Raw genomic sequence first — 19,925 nt, 5'->3', positions numbered from 1 at the left:
GTTGGCAATCACTGTGTGTGTGAGTCAGAGTGCTACAACATTGCTGGGAAGGTGGAGGCAGGGTATGGGGGAGAGCGAGAGTCTTCTCAGAGACCATGGTCGGTGTGTGTGTCGGTGTCCGGAAGCGGTTTGCCTTTAGTTGGTTGGCCACCTCCATGGGATCAGACAGAGTTCTATCCAGAAGAGGGTTATTTTCTGCAGCCTTAATTCACCTATGTGTCCCAGTTGTCCACCCTTATCCCAAAGTGTGCACTTGCATACTCCCCATCATGGATAAAATGGGATTGGTGTAAGCATTGGCTGGAAGGAGTTTCCACCAACCCTTGATGGAGAGTGTGCAAGTGCACACTTCGGGAGAAAGGTGGGTAGTCGGGATGCAGTCTTGGAACTCGTACACACCTATACTAGCACATATTTCAACACAAATTAAAGAAGGAACGTTAGGAATGCACTTAGTGTGCAAACCTACTTTCTGGCAAACATAAAGGGATGAGATAGTCACCTGATGATATAGGTGATGGGACCTGAACAACGCAAGTCCTACGAAACACCACTGTGTTTTGTGGGCCTCAACACTATAGCCTGGTCATTGCACAATGACCTAGGACCTGCTTGCCATCCCTTTTCAGCCAGTTTAGCGTTCTTTTGTTTGGCAAATGTAAAATGGCACTGTTTGGTGTCTACTCTTGGCCATATCTATGCCAAATTAACACCCAAGCCAAACCCACTGTTAACGGTGCTAAATCTGAAAGGTTATCCCATCATACAGGACAAAGGACAGGGTATGACATACAGGAACCGAACAACTAACAGTAAAGCACAACTATAGACGCGCCACATTAACACAAATTGAGCTGTTGCAGATGTGCTGCGTCATCACCAGCGCAAACTCAGATATTGTCCTCAACTGTTCACAGCAGAAAATTCTCGAACTAGATAAATCAGTAAACATTTAATCAAATTCTTAAGCATTCCATCAGCAGGCACCAAATTTTATAATGATGACGTGTAAGCACTAATTAAGAAGACCAATGTACATAACCAACTTAAAAGCCAAGTCCTTTTCCGCCAATAACCAACCCCCATGCACCAACGTTGACTGCCAACCAAAATGTGACCAACACTGGCTTGACACTAGTAACTGACATTGTGTATGTCCTTAAAATCAAAGTGAGAGTGTCAATTGCATACTCCTGTCCTCTCTCCTCACGTACATATCAAAAGAATTGGAGGAGAAAGTCAGAGGGGTGGGATCTCTGTTTTTTTCATCCAACGGTTTAAAGAGAAGGGGGTGAGAAGAGAGGATGCGAGGAGGATGCCATTGAGATTCTCCCAAAGTGTGCTCAGAAGCCTCTCATTTGACTTAACACTAGAATACCAGCAGTTGATTTCAGACTGACCGGTGCTTGTTATCTCTTCTTCATGCCAACAGCTGAAGACTTTAGTGATTTCTGTTTCCAAATGTCTGTATCTGTAACTGAGTGGGGTTTTTTCCAAGGCAAAACGTGCTAAAGAATTGTATATATATATTCTACTATTTTTTGTATATATACAGTACCAGTCCAATGTTTGGACACAGCTACTCATTCAAGAGTTGTTCTTTAATTTCACTATTTTCTACATTGTAGAATAATAGCGAAGACATCAAAACTATGAAATAAGACATGGAATCACGTAGTAACCAAAAAAGTTTTAACAAATCCAAATATATTTTACATTGAGATTCTTCAAAGTAGCCACCCTTTGCCTTGATGACAGCTTTGCACACTCATGGTATTCGCTCAACCAGCTTCATGAGGTAGTCACCTGGAATGCTTTTCCAACAGTCTTGAAGGAGTTCCCACATATGCTGAGCACTTGTGGCTGCTTTTCCTTCACTCTGCGGTCCAACTCGTCCCAGACCATCTGACTTGGGTTGAGGTCGGGTGACTGTGGAGGCCAGGTCATCTGATGCAGCACTCCATCATCCTTCTTGGTCAAATAGCCCTTACACAGGCTGGAGGTTTGTTTGGTCATTTCTCTCTTGAAAAACAAATGATCGTCACACTAAGCGGGATGGGGTATTGCTGCAGAAAGCTGTGGTAGTCATGCTGGTTAAGTGTGCCTTGAATTCTAAATAACTCATCAACAGTGTCACCAGCAAAGCAACCCCTCACCAGCACACCTCCTCCTCAATGCTTCACGGTGGGAACCACACATGCAGAGATCATCCGTTCACCTACTATGCGTCTCACAAATACACGGCGGTTGGAACCAGAAATCTCAAATTTGAACTTATCAGGACTTATGGTCAGTCGATTTCCACCGGTCTAATGTTTATTGCTCGTGTTTCTTGGCCCAAGCAAGTCTCTTCTTTTTATTGGTGTCCTTTAGATGTGGTTTCTTTGCAGCAAATCGACCATGAACGCCTGATTCAAGCAGTCTCCTCTGAACAGTTGATGTTAAGATGTGTCTGTTACTTGAACCCTTTGAAGCATTTACTTGGGCTGCAAGTTCTGAGGCTGGTAACCATGGGTCTTCCTTTCCTGTGGCGGCTTTCATGAGAGCCAGTTCATCATATCGCTTGACGGTTTTTGCGACTGCACTTGAAGAAACTTTCAAAGTTCTTGAAATGTTCCTGAATTGACTGACCTTTATGTCTTAAAGTAATGATGGACTGTCGTTTCTCTTTGCTTATTTGAGCTGTACTTGCCATACTATGGACTATCTTCTGTATATCACCCCTACCTTGTCACAACACAACTGATTGGCTCAAAGAAATTCCCCAAATTAACTTTTAACAAGTGAAACCTGTTAATTGAAATGCATTCCAGCTGACTACCTCATGAAGCTGGTTGAGAGAATGCCAAGTGTGTGCAAAGCTGTCATCAAGACAAAGGTTGGCTACTTTGAAAAATCTAATTTGTTTAACACTTTTTTTGGTTACTACAGGACTGTGTTATTTTGTAGTTTTGATGTATTCACTACTATTCTACAATGTAAACAATAATAAAAAGAAAGAAAAACCCTTGAATGAGTAGGTGTGTCCAAACTTTTGACTGGTGCTGTATATACTACAGATATTATTTTTTTTAAACAGGATGTTTTATTTTGTGGCATACATAACAAATGTGTAATTATGAACAACGTGTAATTATATATGTATGAAATAACATTTTTAACACATTATTATTAACCAGATATTACTATGTTATAAACAAAGATAATGTATTGTACCTATTATTAAAATAGCATATGTCTGTATGTATTAATGCATTTAAAGTGTGTGTGTTTCAAAAGAACTGACATCTTCGGCTTTCATTATGTGCGGTACAGCATTGTTTTCTGATCAGGAAACATTTACTTTGTCATGTTTTACTGTTGCAAACCTTTCTGGGGCGAAACATTTAGGTAACACTTTATTTGGACAGTCCCAAGTAGATGGGTTGTAGATGGTCATTCGATGTTCAAAAACTAACAAAAACATTTCAATAACTATCCACTAACCTTAACCCTTATCCTAACACTAAACTTAAACCTTAACCTAGCTCTAACCCTTATTCTAAACCTAATCATAAACATAACCTTAGCAGACATTTGCTTATCAACAGCTACTTAGTTGATACTATCACCATCTGTAGTTCATCTATATGGGACTATACAAATAAAGTGTTCTATAAAGAAAAACTGGGATAATGGGACAAAACTACCAATTATATAGACATTGTGTAATAATTATTTGGTCTTTGTGTGCTACTACAGAGTTGAAAAAAAAATAGTTGTAATGCTTTTGATGTGATGATTTCTGATTAAATTAATCAGTTAGGTAATTAAGGATACATAATTATTACCTGTTTGTTGCTTGTTTGTGAAAGATCTGATGTAGATGTGGCGGACTTTGTCGGGAGATGGTCAATAAAGGAAAAGCTGTGGTATGGTTGAACTTGAGTGCAATTATGTTTGTTTATTTTTTTCACGTGGGTTTTACTATTTAAACCCAGTGTTGAAATATGTCTGGTGTTAACCTTTGTGGCTGATATTATTCTCTACTGTCTGATCTACCACAGCATCCAAAAAAGAACCTGGAGAAGGCCAAAGGAGTGCTTCTTGTGTTTCTCTGTAGCAGCTGAAACTACAGTACAGATCAACAAGAGATCAGTACTCTGACAGGCCTGTAATAGCTGCTGTCACCTGTATTTAAATGATACACAGCTTAACACATTTCACCACAATGGATTTAACTGATTTCCACACAAAATTCAAAGGTAACCTGTGACGTGAGCATTTGTGATGTTAGGAAAAATGACCAGGCAGGGGTGCCACTGAATTATTGAAGTTATTTCCTTTATGAGGATTGGAAGATTTCTTCTGGCTTTTGTTCTGAAAGCTCGCTGTCTTTGATAGAGTTGAAGGCACCTTACGCTGCTGTTAACTGCAGACATCCACTTGTTTGCGATAATGTATTTCTCTAATCAATTAATTGAAATAAAGATACTTAATTTCAATGTATTTGAATGTTTAATTGTCTGTTAAATATAGTGATAATAGTTTTGCTCTCTCAATGGGAGTCCCCTCAGCAGACTGGCAGCAGGGGACACAGCGCCAGCCTTTGTGACCTGCGCTGAGTCACAGCAATGTGCTGACGGTCAGCTGTTAATGCAGCATTGTTAGCAGAGCTGAGTTTTACCACCGTCTCCAATGAGACCAGTGAGGAAGCATCTGATGAGGCATCTGCCTTGAAGGAAGCCTGGCTGGGAAATGACTGCCATAAGGATGAGGTGCTGTGCTCTGTCTCGACTGAGTCCACTGATTCAACTCTGCACTCATCCAGTTACCCTGTCATCCAAAGGGTGTCGGAGTTCTTCTCACAGCCAGTGACATCGCTATTGGTGGCCTCAGTTTCAAGAGAAGACGAAGTCTCTGACATCATGTCCGGCATCATGCAATCTGGAGATGCACAACATTTCAATCTCAAAGAAAATTGCGTCCTTATGTCATGTTGATACCATCAATAATCTATACATTGACTTATCTTAAAGAAATGTGACAGCTCTAAGGTTGTGCATCGTACAAATACCATGTTGCTAAAGTCAGATTTTTTCCCCAATACAGCCAATCTGACATACTAATCATCTTAGCTTTGTATGGACTCATTATGGACAGACCTACAGTGCCTTGCGAAAGTATTCGGCCCCCTTGAACTTTGCGACCTTTTGCCATATTTCAGGCTTCAAACATAAAGATATAAAACTGTATTTTTTTGTGAAGAATCAACAACAAGTGGGGCAAAATCATGAAGTGGAACGACATTTATTGGATATTTCAAACTTTTTTAACAAATCAAAAACTGAAAAATTGGGCGTGCAAAATTATTCAGCCCCTTTACTTTCAGTGCAGCAAACTCTCTCCAGAAGTTCAGTGAGGATCTCTGAATGATCCAATGTTGACCTAAATGACTAATGATGATAAATACAATCCACCTGTGTGTAATCAAGTCTCCGTATAAATGCACCTGCACAGTGATAGTCTCAGAGGTCCGTTAAAAGCGCAGAGAGCATCATGAAGAACAAGGAACACACCAGGCAGGTCCGAGATACTGTTGTGAAGAAGTTTAAATCCGGATTTGGATACAAAAAGATTTCCCAAGCTTTAAACATCCCAAGGAGCACTGTGCAAGCGATAATATTGAAATGGAAGGAGTATCAGACCACTGCAAATCTACCAAGACCTGGCCGTCCCTCTAAACTTTCAGCTCATACAAGGAGAAGACTGATCAGAGATGCAGCCAAGAGGCCCATGATCACTCTGGACGAACTGCAGAGATCTACAGCTGAGGTGGGAGACTCTGTCCATAGAACAACAATCAGTCGTATATTGCACAAATCTGGCCTTTATGGAAGAGTGGCAAGAAGAAAGCCATTTCTTAAAGATATCCATAAAAAGTGTTGTTTAAAGTTTGCCACAAGCCACCTGGGAGACACACCAAACATGTGGAAGAAGGTGCTCTGGTCAGATGAAACCAAAATTGAACTTTTTGGCAACAATGCAAAACGTTATGTTTGGCGTAAAAGCAACACAGCTGAACACACCATCCCCACTGTCAAACATGGTGGTGGCAGCATCAGCAGGGACAGGGAAGATGGTTAAAATTGATGGGAAGATGGATGGAGCCAAATACAGGACCATTCTGGAAGAAGAAGACCTGAGACTGGGACGGAGATTTGTCTTCCAACAAGACAATGATCCAAAACATAAAGCAAAATCTACAATGGAATGGTTCAAAAATAAACATATCCAGGTGTTAGAATGGCCAAGTCAAAGTCCAGACCTGAATCCAATCGAGAATCTGTGGAAAGAACTGAAAACTGCTGTTCACAAATGCTCTCCATCCAACCTCACTGAGCTCGAGCTGTTTTGCAAGGAGTAATGGGAAAAAATGTCAGTCTCTCGATGTGCAAAACTGATAGAGACATACCCCAAGCGACTTACAGCTGTAATCGCAGCAAAAGGTGGCGCTACAAAGTATTAACTTAAGGGGGCTGAATAATTTTGCACGCCCAATTTTTCAGTTTTTGATTTGTTAAAAAAGTTTGAAATATCCAATAAATGTCGTTCCACTTCATGATTGTGTCCCACTTGTTGTTGATTCTTCACAAAAAAATACAGTTTTATATCTTTATGTTTGAAGCCTGAAATGTGGCAAAAGGTCGCAAAGTTCAAGGGGGCCAAATATTTTTGCAAGGCACTGTATGTTGATCAAACCAAATATGCTTGTACACATATCTTACCATTGATTGAAGTACGTTCAACATCATCATCATCACCTCTGGCAGCAGTCTGTTCAACCTCGCCCACACCACAACCCTCTTCGAGAAGTTCTCCAACTCTGTCAATGAACATGTCAGATAGAAGAGCATTGATGGTTTTCCTAGAGCTGGGCTTGACCATGCCCACTTCACTTGACTGTTGTGTGATTGTGGAGTCATTATCACTCAGGGTGGGAGAGGCCAGACATACACTACTGCCATGAGAGAGAGTGGGAGAGACCACCCAGTTCCTTTCTTCCATGCAGCTGTAATCCTCCATGAAGGATTCCACAGGAGGGTTGTGTGGAACACTCAAGAAGGTGTCCAGGTTTTTGACCACAAATCTGTAGAGGAGCTCAGTACAGCACTCTGTGGACAGGTCAAGGCCTCCACTCAGGTTGGCCACCGTTGTGTATGAGGAACACAGACGTGGTCTTCGCCATTTTGGACTCCAGGATCAGTCGCGCAACGTGCCAGATCAGTTGCTCAGAAAAGTGGCCGAGGTTTGGGCTGCGAAGGAACCCTCTAGGTCCTTGGAGTCCAGGAAGGCACGCCTGGGGCATGGATACTGAGAGCCCCCCCTGGAAGAGGTGGACTTTCTGTCCATTTTGGGATTCACCAGATTCACGATGGAGGAGAAGATAGAGGTGGTGGTGATGCTGGTCTCATAAGCCATGTCCTCCTCTTGGAGGGAGATGTGGTTCTTATCCACAGCTATGTCTGAGGAACACCCTGGAGGCTCCATGGTTCTGTCTGGGATCAGCTCTGAGGTCTCTGTTAGGAATTTTATGAATAATGACTAAACAATATCTACATTTTAAATAGAGCTATAACTAATTAAACGTATACTGTTTTATTATATCTGATTAATAATATTAATTCATAAGGAAGGGATTGTGGAGCATGAAACAGGGGGTAATTAAATAAAATAAATACCATTCCAGCCAGGTTAGAGGGGACTGGAATTGTGGGTTTTTAAGTAAGCAGAAAGGGTCATTAACCTATGGTTGAACCGACTCAATTTAGCTCTGGGATGTTTAGATAAGGCAGGGAGTGTTTTCCTGGGTTTTCCATTATCTGAAACTGTCTTCTAAATAGTGATGGATGAAGGTGAAGATTCCAGAAGTTAATAGATAATAGATAAATTATGGTGGAAAATAAGTAGCCTGAAAGCATTCTTCAAGAATCATTATATATCATTAATCTAAAAGTTAAAAAACGTATGTAACAACTGCAGATTGCCCTTTTAAGGTCTGTTTTAGGTCTGTTATTGTTTTCTTGGCTGTACATTACAAGGTAGAGGATTTATTCTGTGGTATTTATTCTATTGCCACCTAGTGGTAAAAAGCTGACCCCACACTAAACTGTTTAAAGGCCCAGTGCAGACAAAACAGCTGACGAAACGAACACTGTAAAAGTGAGGGAAAAAAATGTATTAGTGTCATTTCCTGATAGTTGTTGATTGAAAATACAATCCGCACAGGGCCTTCTAATCAGCAGGTTTGCATGGGTGGGAGTTTTGGCTTTTCATGGTGATATCACCATGCAGTAAATTGGTTTGTAGAACACTAACAAACAGAGTTCCAAACGTCTCTGCCAATAACAGCTAGTTTTAAGTTTTCCACCCCTTACTCAGACCACTATCAGACAATGCTAGCAAAATTCTTGTCAGGAAATGCAGCTCTGACTCGGGTTCTGCTGTGGGGAAGTGGTTCGACAGCCTTTCCTCTACACGGAGCCTGGTTTTCCTGTGTCTAGCCTTCTCAATGGCAAGGCTGTGCTCACTGAGCCTATACTTTGTTTTTGTAACCATGGTTAAATAAAATTTGATTTTAATAGATTTGATTTGAATAGTTTGCCATGGTGTACTGTCGATTTAGGGCCAGATAGCATTACAGTTTACTTTGTGCATCTGTTTGTGTTTCCCCATAGGTAATGTAGTTTAGTTTTGTCTGTGTTGTAATTTGGTTTATTCTGACTAATTTGATGTTCAGGTCCTGAGGATTCAGTGTGTTAGTAGAACAGGTTTGTGAACTCAGCCCCATGAGGGGACTTTTCGCTGCCGTAAAGTGCAATTGGTTCAATGACAAATTCAATTAGCTTTAGCCACATTTTAATAGGTATTTAAAATGTGGTATTGTGTATTTCAATTTGAATCAGTTATTTAATGGCGTAGAATGCCCTGCGTGCTTTTCTCTCAGTTAATTCACTGACCCCCCCCCCCACCCCAAGCTCAAATGCATTTTTCTTTTCATCATAGCAATGCCTTGTAACAAGTAAAACAACTTTTTCAAGAGAGCGAAAGTCAGTGGTGGGGACGTGGTGTCACAGTTAAATGTCAGACCACATACTAATACATAAACTCATTCACACACCTGACAGGACATGTTTACACACACAAACAGACCTAATTTCGCATCCTAGCTTTCATAAGCCACAACCGCCCTTAGATCGGCTACACAATTACACTCTCAAATCAGAACCCCTCCCCCACACAACTCACAGGCCCACACACATGCACACACAAACACGCACACATACTGTACATACACACTGAGGAGGCTCCTCAGAGGAGGATAGGGGAAAGGGGGATACCTAGTCAGTTGAAGACAACTGAAAATTGTCTTCCAAATTTAACCCAACCCCTCTGAATCAGAGAGGACCCTCCTCAGGGAATTTCATTTATTTTAAATTGGTAAAACAATTCAAAAGCATTTTTTTTAAATATAAAACTATAATAAATATATTTATGTCACCAAATAATTTATTAAAACACACTTTGTTGCAATGAAGGTCTACAATAGCCTCAACAGCACTCTGTAGGGTAGCACCATGGTGTAGCTGGAGGACAGCTAGCTTCCGTCCTCCTCTGGGTAACAGTAGCTAACTCTGTTCCGTACAGATTTTGCGTACCGCGGCATTCAAACAAGGCTGCGATGAAAACTAATAGGACTGTAGTGACTGTGTTGGCATCAAAATCCGGGGTGTAAACTACCCTTCTATTGATTGACATGGTAATAGACCAATGTCTACAATATGTAGCGAGAAAAGTTGAAAAAGCGCTGTACAATCCATTGTGACATATCGTGAAGTATCGTACAGCACGCATTATGCAACACATTGTGTGCCGTACAGAGTCTTTCCAACAGGGGTAGCGAGAGGGACCTAGTCAATTGTACAACTGAATGCATTCATTTTTCGCGTCATCTCTGCACGCCATCATGATTCTTAAAAGCCGCGAGACAGACGCAGTTTACTTGTGGAGATAACTTTAGCTCCGTACTTAAAACCCTAAAAAACCTGCCGCCCTAAAAATAATGATACATTATATAAACTCTTTATAGTGTTTTATTAACATTTTTGAGAAATCGGTTGAAAAAAGCAGTTTCCCCACGCGACATCTCTCCCCCTTTCACTATTACTCAGTAGCCTTCTCTTCCCCAACCACAATTTTTTTTAAAGCCAGGTGGAGCTCCATTGCATTCTTCAATCATGCAGAGACGGACAGAAGGTCTGAAGGTTGATTTTGCTGGAAAGCAGAGAAATTGTGCTTTACAATGGTATTCATATTACAGTTGACCTGGAAGTATACATTTTTGGGGGCACTAAAACACTCTCAAGTACGAACGTTTGTTAGTTATCGTTACATTGACTTACAATACAAAACCTAGGAGGCTCATGGTCCTCACCCCCTTCCATAGACTTACACAGTAATTATGACAACTTCCGAAGGATGTCCTCAAACCTATCAGAGCTCTTGCAACATGAACTGACATGTTGTCCACCCAATCAAAGGATCAGAGAATGAATTTAGTACTGAAAGCATAAGCTACAGCTAGCTAGCACTGCAGTGGATAAAATGTGGTGAATAGTTGACTTGAAGAGAGAGAAAGACAATAGCTGAACAGTTTTGAACATATTAATTTATTCCAAAATGAAGGAGAAGCAAGAGAGAAATAGAGAGATAGTCATTGTTTTTTCACTTTCAGTTTCACTTACTTAGCTAGCAGATGTAGCTAGCTAGTTTAGCCTACTGAAACACCCTGCTCAAACAGAGGGATGCTAGCTATGACTATCCAACACAACATTCGAACACTTCCAATTCAAGGTAAGCTTTTGTTTTGCCACTGGGGCAAGTTCTAAACTGCTTACTAACTGTACACTGTAACACTACTGCATGATTGTAGGGTTACTAACGCGTTAGCTAGTTCTATTAGTTATTATGTTACTTTAGCTAATACGGTGACAATATGTAGGCTGTGTGTGTTAAGATATTGTTTGGCTTGGAAATGTTTTTTCACATGGTCACATACAGCTAATGTGTTGTGCAAAAAAAGTCCAAAAGTAAAGAGAAAAGGTGAGAGGAGGAGAGCGCATGGATGCAATAAGGAATACAACGTGGCTGCTATGAACTGTGAACTGTGTTTTCATGTGATCAAGGGTGCTATTCCTTCTACCGATTCTGTTCAAATGTTTCTTAAACGGAAGCGAACGGAACAAAACTGGGATAAAAAATACCCGAATTTGTACAATAGAAACTCTTATTTGCAACTGTTGTACTAATGACTACACCCTAGATCAGCTAGATGCAGACAAGAGTGCAAGGCGGGATTGAATGTGTCACTGTCTATCAATGTGTCACTGTCTGTCATCTTTCATTTTTCTCTCGACCTGTGTGCACCTACGTTGTAAACTTCTTAGACTAGGTTGTAACAACCTCATGATGGGAAATTTTAGTATCATGTAGTAGCCTAAAACCTATCGCTGTTACATTGAACTGGGTGAATGGAATATGAATGACAGTCATCCAACATGCTGTAATAGAAATAACGCAATGCTCATAATTTTCTTTTTTAAATGGTCCTCCCTCATCTTTAACAGAACCGACTGCCACTGATACACGCACGCAAACACACCAACACACATACACACACAGCAGGAACACTTGTCCACTCTTTGCCACTTTAACTGCCCTACCAAGCAAAAAAGCAGTAACTGCTCAGAGTGGAACTGAGAAAAATGGCTTTTATTTACCTTGGTTTCACAGTAACTTTATGTAGTTAATGCTAACATGACCCCCATTTTCTCAAAAACACAATACATTAGAGGAAGGATACTTGTCCACATGATTAAGCATGTATTTATTGTAGCAAAAACGACTAACTCATTTTCGACCAAATTAGCAGTTACTGCCTTTTTGCTTGGTACTGTAGGGCAGACTACCTAAGCCCACAAACATAAGAAGTTAAAGGCTGACCCACTTCTCTTCTGCCAGAGGTTTTATTCAGGTCTTCATACAAGCAAGATGTCAGTGAACGCATTTAAAGACAAAAACAACTAGCAGCACTAACTATCTGAGATAAAGTAACAACGCATTGGCAAACCAGCTGCCTCAATAGTAATACAAGTAATATACAAAATGTATATAAAATACAAATAAACTAAATGGTATTTTATCATGTAAAATACCATGCAAAAAATGATTTTGTTCCTGCATTATCTGAGCCTTGTGTCATAGTTTGCACGAAGAATAAGTTCAACAGCTCAACTAAAATGTAAATTGAGTGAAAAATTGATTGTTCAAATAGACTTGTTGCTGTAGGTATTCTGCAGCTCATTAATGGTCAAATAGCCGCTACAAATGGGTTCCACTGTCATCGAGGAGGATCTGCCTAGAGCAGCCTCTACTGGCCAGGCATTGTAACTGCTGCTAGGCGCCATGGCAGAGTTAGTCTCAGGATTATGAAGGGGGAGTTGAGGGAGACTCGGGGGATGGTGAGGGCCTGGAGGGATCCCAGCAGGCAGGGGGACTGGTAGGACAAGAGGAGGGGGTGAATGATGGTCAACTGGAGCCACATCCCTTTCCTTCTGACCCTTTCCTTCCTCCTCCACCTGGTCCTTCCCCTCTACGCTCTCCATGCCGAAACCAGAGTCTGGGCTCTGGGGCTCCCTCTGCAGCCCACCGAGAAGTTCCAAGAGCTCATAGGAGGAGGATGTGGAGGTGGCGTAGAGAGAGCTGTGGTCCCCCTGGTAGGTGAAGTAGACGGGACAAGACTCGATGCGGAAGCCGCTGGGGTAGAAGTAGCCGATGTTGGAGAAGCAGGAGGACTGGCCGCTGCTGTTCCAGCCATCAGAGGGGGTGTTGGGGTCAGAGTGTAGGAGGAAGGCTGTGGTGGTGCAGCTGGTGGAGTCGGTGACGTCCCAGACTTCTGTTCCAGACACCTCCACAGGGGAGATGTCCTCGCCGGGCTGGGCGGTGATGAAGCACTCTGGAGCAAACAAGGGGCTCAGCCATTTCTGCATGGGGAGGGCCAGAGACACACATCAGTATATGGAGCACTGTACAGTGTCACGGTTATTGGTGAAATTTAAAGTTATGCTGATACTTAGGCAAAATGACAAAGGACAAATATTTTACTGCATCTACACTGACAAGTATCAAGTTTTGAAAGTTGCTGCAAGATCAGTGTGTGTCTGTATCCTTGTTTGTAATACAAGGTGCATACGTGAGTTTATTGGTGTGTTAGTGTGTGCGTGTGGTAGAGAGAGTGTGTCTATGTCTGCATCTAACTGTTAATGCGAGGAATTCAAACCAACAAAGAAACCATATCAAGGGGAATATGCTCATGACTAATGTTTTCTTTGGGTTTTTACTGTGGCTGGGAACTTTCCTTGTACTGGCAACGAAAGAGACTGGTCCCAACTGTAAGCATCCAATGTAAGTAAGTAGTAAGTAAAGTTAAATAGGGACACAAATGCAGACATTTCCACTCAACCAGGTTCAAGATTATTATATTAGGCTGTCCACTAGGTTTTCGTATCAAGAAAACATTCACGCTAGCGAATAAAGCCACATACACAGAATTGTATTGGTTCAACAGGTTTCAAGTTCAGCAGGAAGTTGGAGAATTTTCCAGGTACCTGAAAGTTTCCACCGTGGACAGAGTTAAGTGGCTGGAAGTACTTGGCGGGGTCAGGCACATACTGGTGTTTCCTGTAGAGCACCAAAACAACATGGATTGTAATAAACCATCTTGGGTCTGTTCCAGAATTGATCTTGATACTACATACCCAAACATTATGCAACCAATGATAAAAATCAAGCCCCCGTCATCAACATGGCACAAGACCAAATTAACTCACTGAGCCAAAGGTTGTGGGTCTCACTCCTGATCTGAGCCAACAATACGCATATAAATCCATCTTTACGCATTACTCACCTATTGTTAATATGTGTTTTGTAGAAGACTAGCAACATGACAATGATGAGAGTGAAAAGCGCACCACTCAACACCAGCCACAAAGCCAGGTCCGGGGATTGCACTGAAACACAGAACGGACGCATGGTTGGAATATATGTCTCAGAAATGCATCTGGATGCAATTAACACGGGTCGTTAACACAATTTTGTAGACCAGCAAATTAGTTGTATTCCTGTATGGGCCGCATGAACTTCACTATGCACCGACTGTCAGTTTCTCTGGATAGGATAGAGTGTTCTGCATGACTGAACATATAGTAGATGTAATGTTTAAGTTTGTGGCATGGCATGGCTTCAAACGTACCAAAGGTTGGTGAGACCTTGTCCTCTGATGTCCAGGATGCAGTGGGGCTCCACTCACTCCAGTGGCTAGAGGCGGGCTGGGTCGGCTTGACTCTCACCCTGATGTGATGAATCCCACTCTCCTCCACACCCAGCTCCATCCACGGTTCCTGCTTTGGTCTGGTAAAATTCTTGGCCTCCTGACAGAGACAGACAGGTAGATAAAAATAAGCATAATCACTGCAAAGCTACAAGACTGTCTCAAACTATTCAGGCTGAAATCCTGATTTGAGATGAGTGTGTGTAACTCATAATCGTACTACACAGGCTCTGACGCTCGTCGGATGTGACAGGGCTTGCAACCCATTACAGACTACAAAGGGAAGCACGGTGGATAGCTGCCCAGTGACACGAGCCTACCAGACGATGCTCGCTATGCTCGCTTCGAGGCAAATAACACTGAAACATGCATGAGAACACCAGCTGTTCTGGAAGAATGTGTGATCACGCTCTACGCAGCCGATGTGAGTAAGACCTTTAAACAGGTCAACATTCACAAGGCCGCAGGGCCAGACGGATTACCAGGATGTGTACTACAAGCATGCGCTGACAAACTAGCAAGTGTCTTCACTGACATTTTCTACTTCTCCCTGTCTGAGTCTGTAATGCCAACATGTTTTAAGTAGACCACCAGTGCCTGACCCAAGAAACTGAGGTAACCTGTCTAAATGACTACCGACCCGTTGCACTCACGTCTGTAACCATGAAGTGCTTTGAAAGGCTGGTCATGGCTCACATCAACACCATCATCCCAGAAAACCTAGACCCACTCCAATTTGCATACTGCCCCAACAGATCCACAGATGACGCAATATCCATTGCACTCCACTGCCCTTTCCCACCTGGACAAAAGGAACACCTATGTGAGAATGCTATTCATTGACTAAGAATCAGTGTTCAACACCATAGTGCCCTCAAAGCTCATCACTAAGCTAAGGACCCTGGGACTAAACACCTCTCTCTGCAACTGGATCCTGGACTTCCTGACGGGCCACTCCAAGGTGGTAAGGGTAGGTAACAACACATCCACCACGCTGATCCGCAACACAGAGGCCCCTCAGGGGTGCGTGCTCAGTCCCCTCCTGTAATCCTTGTTCACGCATGGCTGCCCGGCCAGGCACGACTCCAAAACCATCATTAAATTTGCAGATGAAACAACAGTGATCACCGACAACGACGAGACAGCCTATAGGGTAGGAGGTCAGAGACATGACCATGTGGTGCCAGGACAACAACCTCTCCCTCAACGTGATCAAGACAAAGGAAATTATTGTGGACTACAGGGAAAAGAGGACCGAGCACGCCCCCATTCTCATCGACAGGGCTGCAGTAGAGCAGGTTGAGAGCTTCAAGTTCCTTGGTGTCCACATCACCAACAAACTAACATGGTCTAAGCACACCAAGACAGTCGTGAAGAGGGCATGACAAAACCTATTCACCCTCAGGAGACTGAAAGGATTTGGCATGGGTCCTCAGATCAAAAGGTTCTACAGCTGCACCATCGAGAGCATCCAGACTGGTTGCATCAGTCCCTGGTATGGCAACTGCTCGGCCTCCGACCACAAGGCACTACAGGGTAGTGCGAACGGCCCAGTACATTACTGGGGCCAAGCTTCCTGCCATCCAGGACCTCTATACCAGGCGGTGTCAGAGGAAGGCCCTAAAAATGGTCAAAGACTCCAGCCCCCCTAGTCATAGACTGTTCTCTCTGCTACTGCACAGCAAGCAGTAACGGAGTGCCAAGTCTAGGTCCAAGAGGCTTCTAAACAGCTTCTACCCCCAAGCCATAAGACTCCTGAACATCTAGTCAAATGGCTACCCAGACTATTTGCACCACTGCTACTCTCTGTTGTCATCAATGCATAGTCAGTTTAATAACTCTACCTACATGTACCTACTACCTCATTTAACCGGTGCCCTGGCACATTGACTCTGTATCGGTGCCCCCCTGTAAATAGTCTCGCTGTTGTTATTTTACTGCTACTCTTTAATTACTTGTTACTTTTAGCTCTTATTCTTATCCATATTTTTTTGAAATTGCATTGTTGGTAAGTAAGCATTTCACTGTAAGGTTTACACCTGTTGTATTCGGCGCATGTGACTAATAACATTTGATTTGATATTGATCATGCTTCTATGTCTATGGAAGTGAAGAATCAGCCAAAAATCACAGCTAAATACTCAGGCACCAGTATTATGCATGACTACCCACTAATCAGATTCACTGTAACTCATTCAGCAGGAATACTGCATGTTCCGCCAATACCACACTTTCATACCCACCCACACAATGGTTTTGTCTCACTCACCCCCCATAGCTGGCCTTCCCTCTTCACCTTCACCTGGAACTCATATGCAAAGATCTTCTTAGACAGCGGACTACCAGCAGTCCAGGTGGCATTTGTCCCATTGATGATGAGCGGGATACCAGGAGGATGCATCTTAACTGCGAGGAAACAGAGGGAGATGTCACAGTCATCTAACATCATGAAGTGGAAATATAGAGGAGGCGGTTTGGTGAACTAAGACCAGGTGATGAGTAACCATGTCTTGAGACCTGAAGACTTAATAATATTGTCATTTAGCAGATGCTTTCCAAAGCAACGTTTACATTGATAGTGGTACACACATTCAGTATTGAATATGGCCCATGCAAGAATCAAACTCTCAAATGAACCAGTGAAGAAGAACAGCTATTTATAGTGTGAGGCTACTCTCGCAGGTGCACTAGCTTAAAAGAGAGCACTGAAAAAGTGGACACTCACTGTGTTCGATAGGTGTGTATTTTATGAGGTTTGCCGCCTCAGACCCGTTACACTCCACCTTAATGCTGGGGAGGTTCTCGTTTGAACTGAAATACTGTAGAGAAACACAGTCAGGAAACAGATTGCATGTTTAATAAAGTAAGAACTCCTTGCATCTGTTCTACATTCATGGAGAATAATTCCAACTGTAACTCTCATTTTCACAAGTAGTTATTATTAAATAAATTTCACATGATATATTAGGTTCACTTTTGAAAAATACAATAGAAATCGATATACATTGAAAACAATGAAAATTATATGGAAAATAACATATATGTACAATAACATATTGATGGAGAATAACATACTGTATATAATTCTGATATCAGGAAAAACTTACATGGCCCTTAAAGACAAAACTGCAGCCTCCAAAAGAATGACCTTCCAAGGGTTTGAGATCACAACCACTCTGGCTATACAAAACAAAATAAATAAAATATTTCACAAGGAATGCATTTATACCTCAAAACACAATGCAGTCATTTTCTGTATTGCAGTAATAATAAAGACAGACAAAAAAAATATTCCTTACAAAAAATTGTTTTCATAGTCTTCTCTTGTACCGAGGAGCTGGCAGGCCACATCTGGATCTATTCCCGAGCTGTTCCACACACAGGCGATGTTGTTGATGTAGTCATTCACACAAAACAGTCCTTGGAGGGAAAGACAGCAAAGGCAAACCAAAAAGATTATTACTGTATATTAACACTTATCATTTTAAAATCCACAAACTCACCAACTTCACAAATCTGACTTACATTTTTTTTTTTTTTGGGGGGGGGGGGGGGGGGTAAATTCAATCAATAAATCATGTTTCTCCACAAGGTGCAAGTACTGTTTGTTTTTTCACAGATCTTATCTGAATGAGTAGGCTGAGAGTAACATGAAGTCACTAGTTACCTTGGAGGTTGTGAGTGAAGCCTGGTGGGACAGACAGCAGGAACAGCAGGTGAAGCATGGACCACATCATTACCGCCCCTGTCTAACTGGAAAACAACAGATGGCATAGATGAAGAAAAGAAGACGAAGAGACACTTACAGAGTCTTGGCCATTGCCACCACTGTTTAAATGTAAAACAAAGATGATGAAAACGTAAGATGAAGAGGCTGTTATAACAAAGCACTGGAACACCAGCAACATTTAGACAGTAAAAATCCTGAGTAACAGTTGCATAGAACAGGAGCAGACACGACACTGATAAGGGACATCCTGAATTGATTGTATATGACGTGAAAATCTTTCCGTCACAAGCCCAATACCATTATGACCCACTGTCATCACCTTTGACTGTAGTACATGAAGAGTTTTGGTAGGCACTTAAAGGCAGCAGCAGAAACTCCTCTAGAATCGATATCTATACAGAATACACATTCATCCAGAGACTGATGAATACTGCATGACTTAATGTTGAACTCTCAATGAGAAAACCTTTTGTACCCTTGTCTCCCCTTAATAGGCAGATGTTGTAGTTCGTTTGCACCAAAATAAAAAAAACTAGACAGTCTAAACACTATCCTCTTGAGTGCTTGTTGGACAGATTCACCAGGTTGGCCTAGATGTAAAAAGTCAGCCATAGTAATACTAAGCAAATTAGGGTTAAGTGTCTTTCACAATGGCACGCCAACAGATTTTGCACCTTGTTGGCTTGGGTATTCAAACCAGCGACCTTCATTGTGGCTCAACACTCTAACCGCTAGGCTACCTGCCGTCCTAAGGATTAGTTTTAAATGACTAAATGACTGGTGATGCGGCTGACACCTTGATGATAACAAGAACGATACAGGGATAGATACTCAATGATAATTTGGCTTTTATATATATATATATATATATATATATATATATATATATATATATATAAAATGTTAATCTAAGTTGAATCTTAGAGAGTAAGTGCTAATGCACATGTAAACAAATAGGTATTCAACCTCTTCAGACTTACCCTCTTAGTCAGGGTCGACGTGTCAGCACAGTCCTCATTCTGTTCTCGTACTTTCTTTGTTCTGTTTTGACTATTTGACTTGTGCAGATGCTCTCTCCTCTCTGTCTCCTTAGCCTCAGGTCTCTGTCTGTCTGTCTCTCCCTTTGTGACTGTCTCTCTCTGTGCCTCTAGCGCTCTCTCACTCTGACTTTCTGTCTCTATCATTCTCTCCTGCTCCTTAACGCTATCGCTCTCTTACTCTCTCTCTCCCTCCCTCTCGATTGAAGTGCCCAATGACATTTCATGGTGACACACGTAACCACAACCTCTCGCTAAGGCTGACATTTGCCTGTCTTGCAGGAAGCCACACAAAACACTGAAGATTAAAAAAAAGTATAATTACCATTCTATACAACAGTGTTTATCAACCTTGGTCCTGGGGACTCAAAGGGTTGCCCATTTTTGTTTTTGCCCTAGCACTCACACACCTGTTTCAAATTAAAGGCATGAAGATGAGTTGATTATTTAAATTAAGTGCAATAGTGCTTGGTCCAAAACAAAGATGTGGTAGCCCTTCCTAGGACCGGGATTGAGAAACACTTCTCTACAACACATACTCTACAAGCAAAGCCATTAGGCCCCTGAGCCCCGTTATGTGTTAAGGTATAAATAGTGAATACACCACATCCTGTCAGTCGAGCACCAGTAAAGTAGGCTAGAACAGAGACGCACATTTACACTGACATTGCGTTGGAGAGGCAGTTGCAGCGCGTTCTGTGTGTTGGATTGCATTTCTCGAGAGTATGCC

General features: G+C 42.0%; 1 protein-coding gene across 2 annotated transcripts; it reads right to left on the bottom strand.

The window, feature by feature from the left end:
- Positions 1-11,678: 11,678 nt before the first annotated feature.
- On the bottom strand, positions 11,679-19,455 carry il2rb2 (interleukin-2 receptor beta chain-2). Of its 2 annotated transcripts, none has more exons than XM_036939718.1 (10): positions 19,139-19,455; positions 18,096-18,177; positions 17,728-17,848; positions 17,536-17,608; positions 17,154-17,247; positions 16,698-16,834; positions 14,351-14,528; positions 14,006-14,108; positions 13,707-13,779; positions 11,679-13,082 (listed from the first exon to the last, which is right to left on the bottom strand). In XM_036939718.1, exons 1-10 carry the CDS (start codon positions 19,340-19,342, stop codon positions 12,366-12,368), a joined length of 1,782 nt encoding a protein of 593 aa, XP_036795613.1. In that variant the 5' UTR covers positions 19,343-19,455; the 3' UTR covers positions 11,679-12,365.
- Positions 19,456-19,925: the final 470 nt, after the last annotated feature.

The sequence above is a fragment of the Oncorhynchus mykiss genome, chromosome 13, assembly GCF_013265735.2.
Source record: "Oncorhynchus mykiss isolate Arlee chromosome 13, USDA_OmykA_1.1, whole genome shotgun sequence".
NCBI lineage: Eukaryota > Metazoa > Chordata > Actinopteri > Salmoniformes > Salmonidae > Oncorhynchus > Oncorhynchus mykiss.
The sequence above is the reverse complement of the archived record's forward strand: the minus strand, read 5'-3'. Positions and strand labels throughout refer to the sequence as shown.

Excerpts from the sequence above, each read along its gene's own strand:
- il2rb2 (XM_036939718.1), bottom strand. The coding sequence starts at position 19,342 with ATGATAGAGACAGAAAGTCAGAGTGAGAGAGCGCTAGAGGCACAGAGA. Across the intron at positions 17,609-17,727 it reads GACTATGAAAACAATTTTTT|CCAGAGTGGTTGTGATCTCA; the intron begins GTAAGGAATATT and ends TGTTTTGTATAG. Across the intron at positions 14,109-14,350 it reads CAAGGTCTCACCAACCTTTG|TGCAATCCCCGGACCTGGCT; the intron begins GTACGTTTGAAG and ends TCTGTGTTTCAG.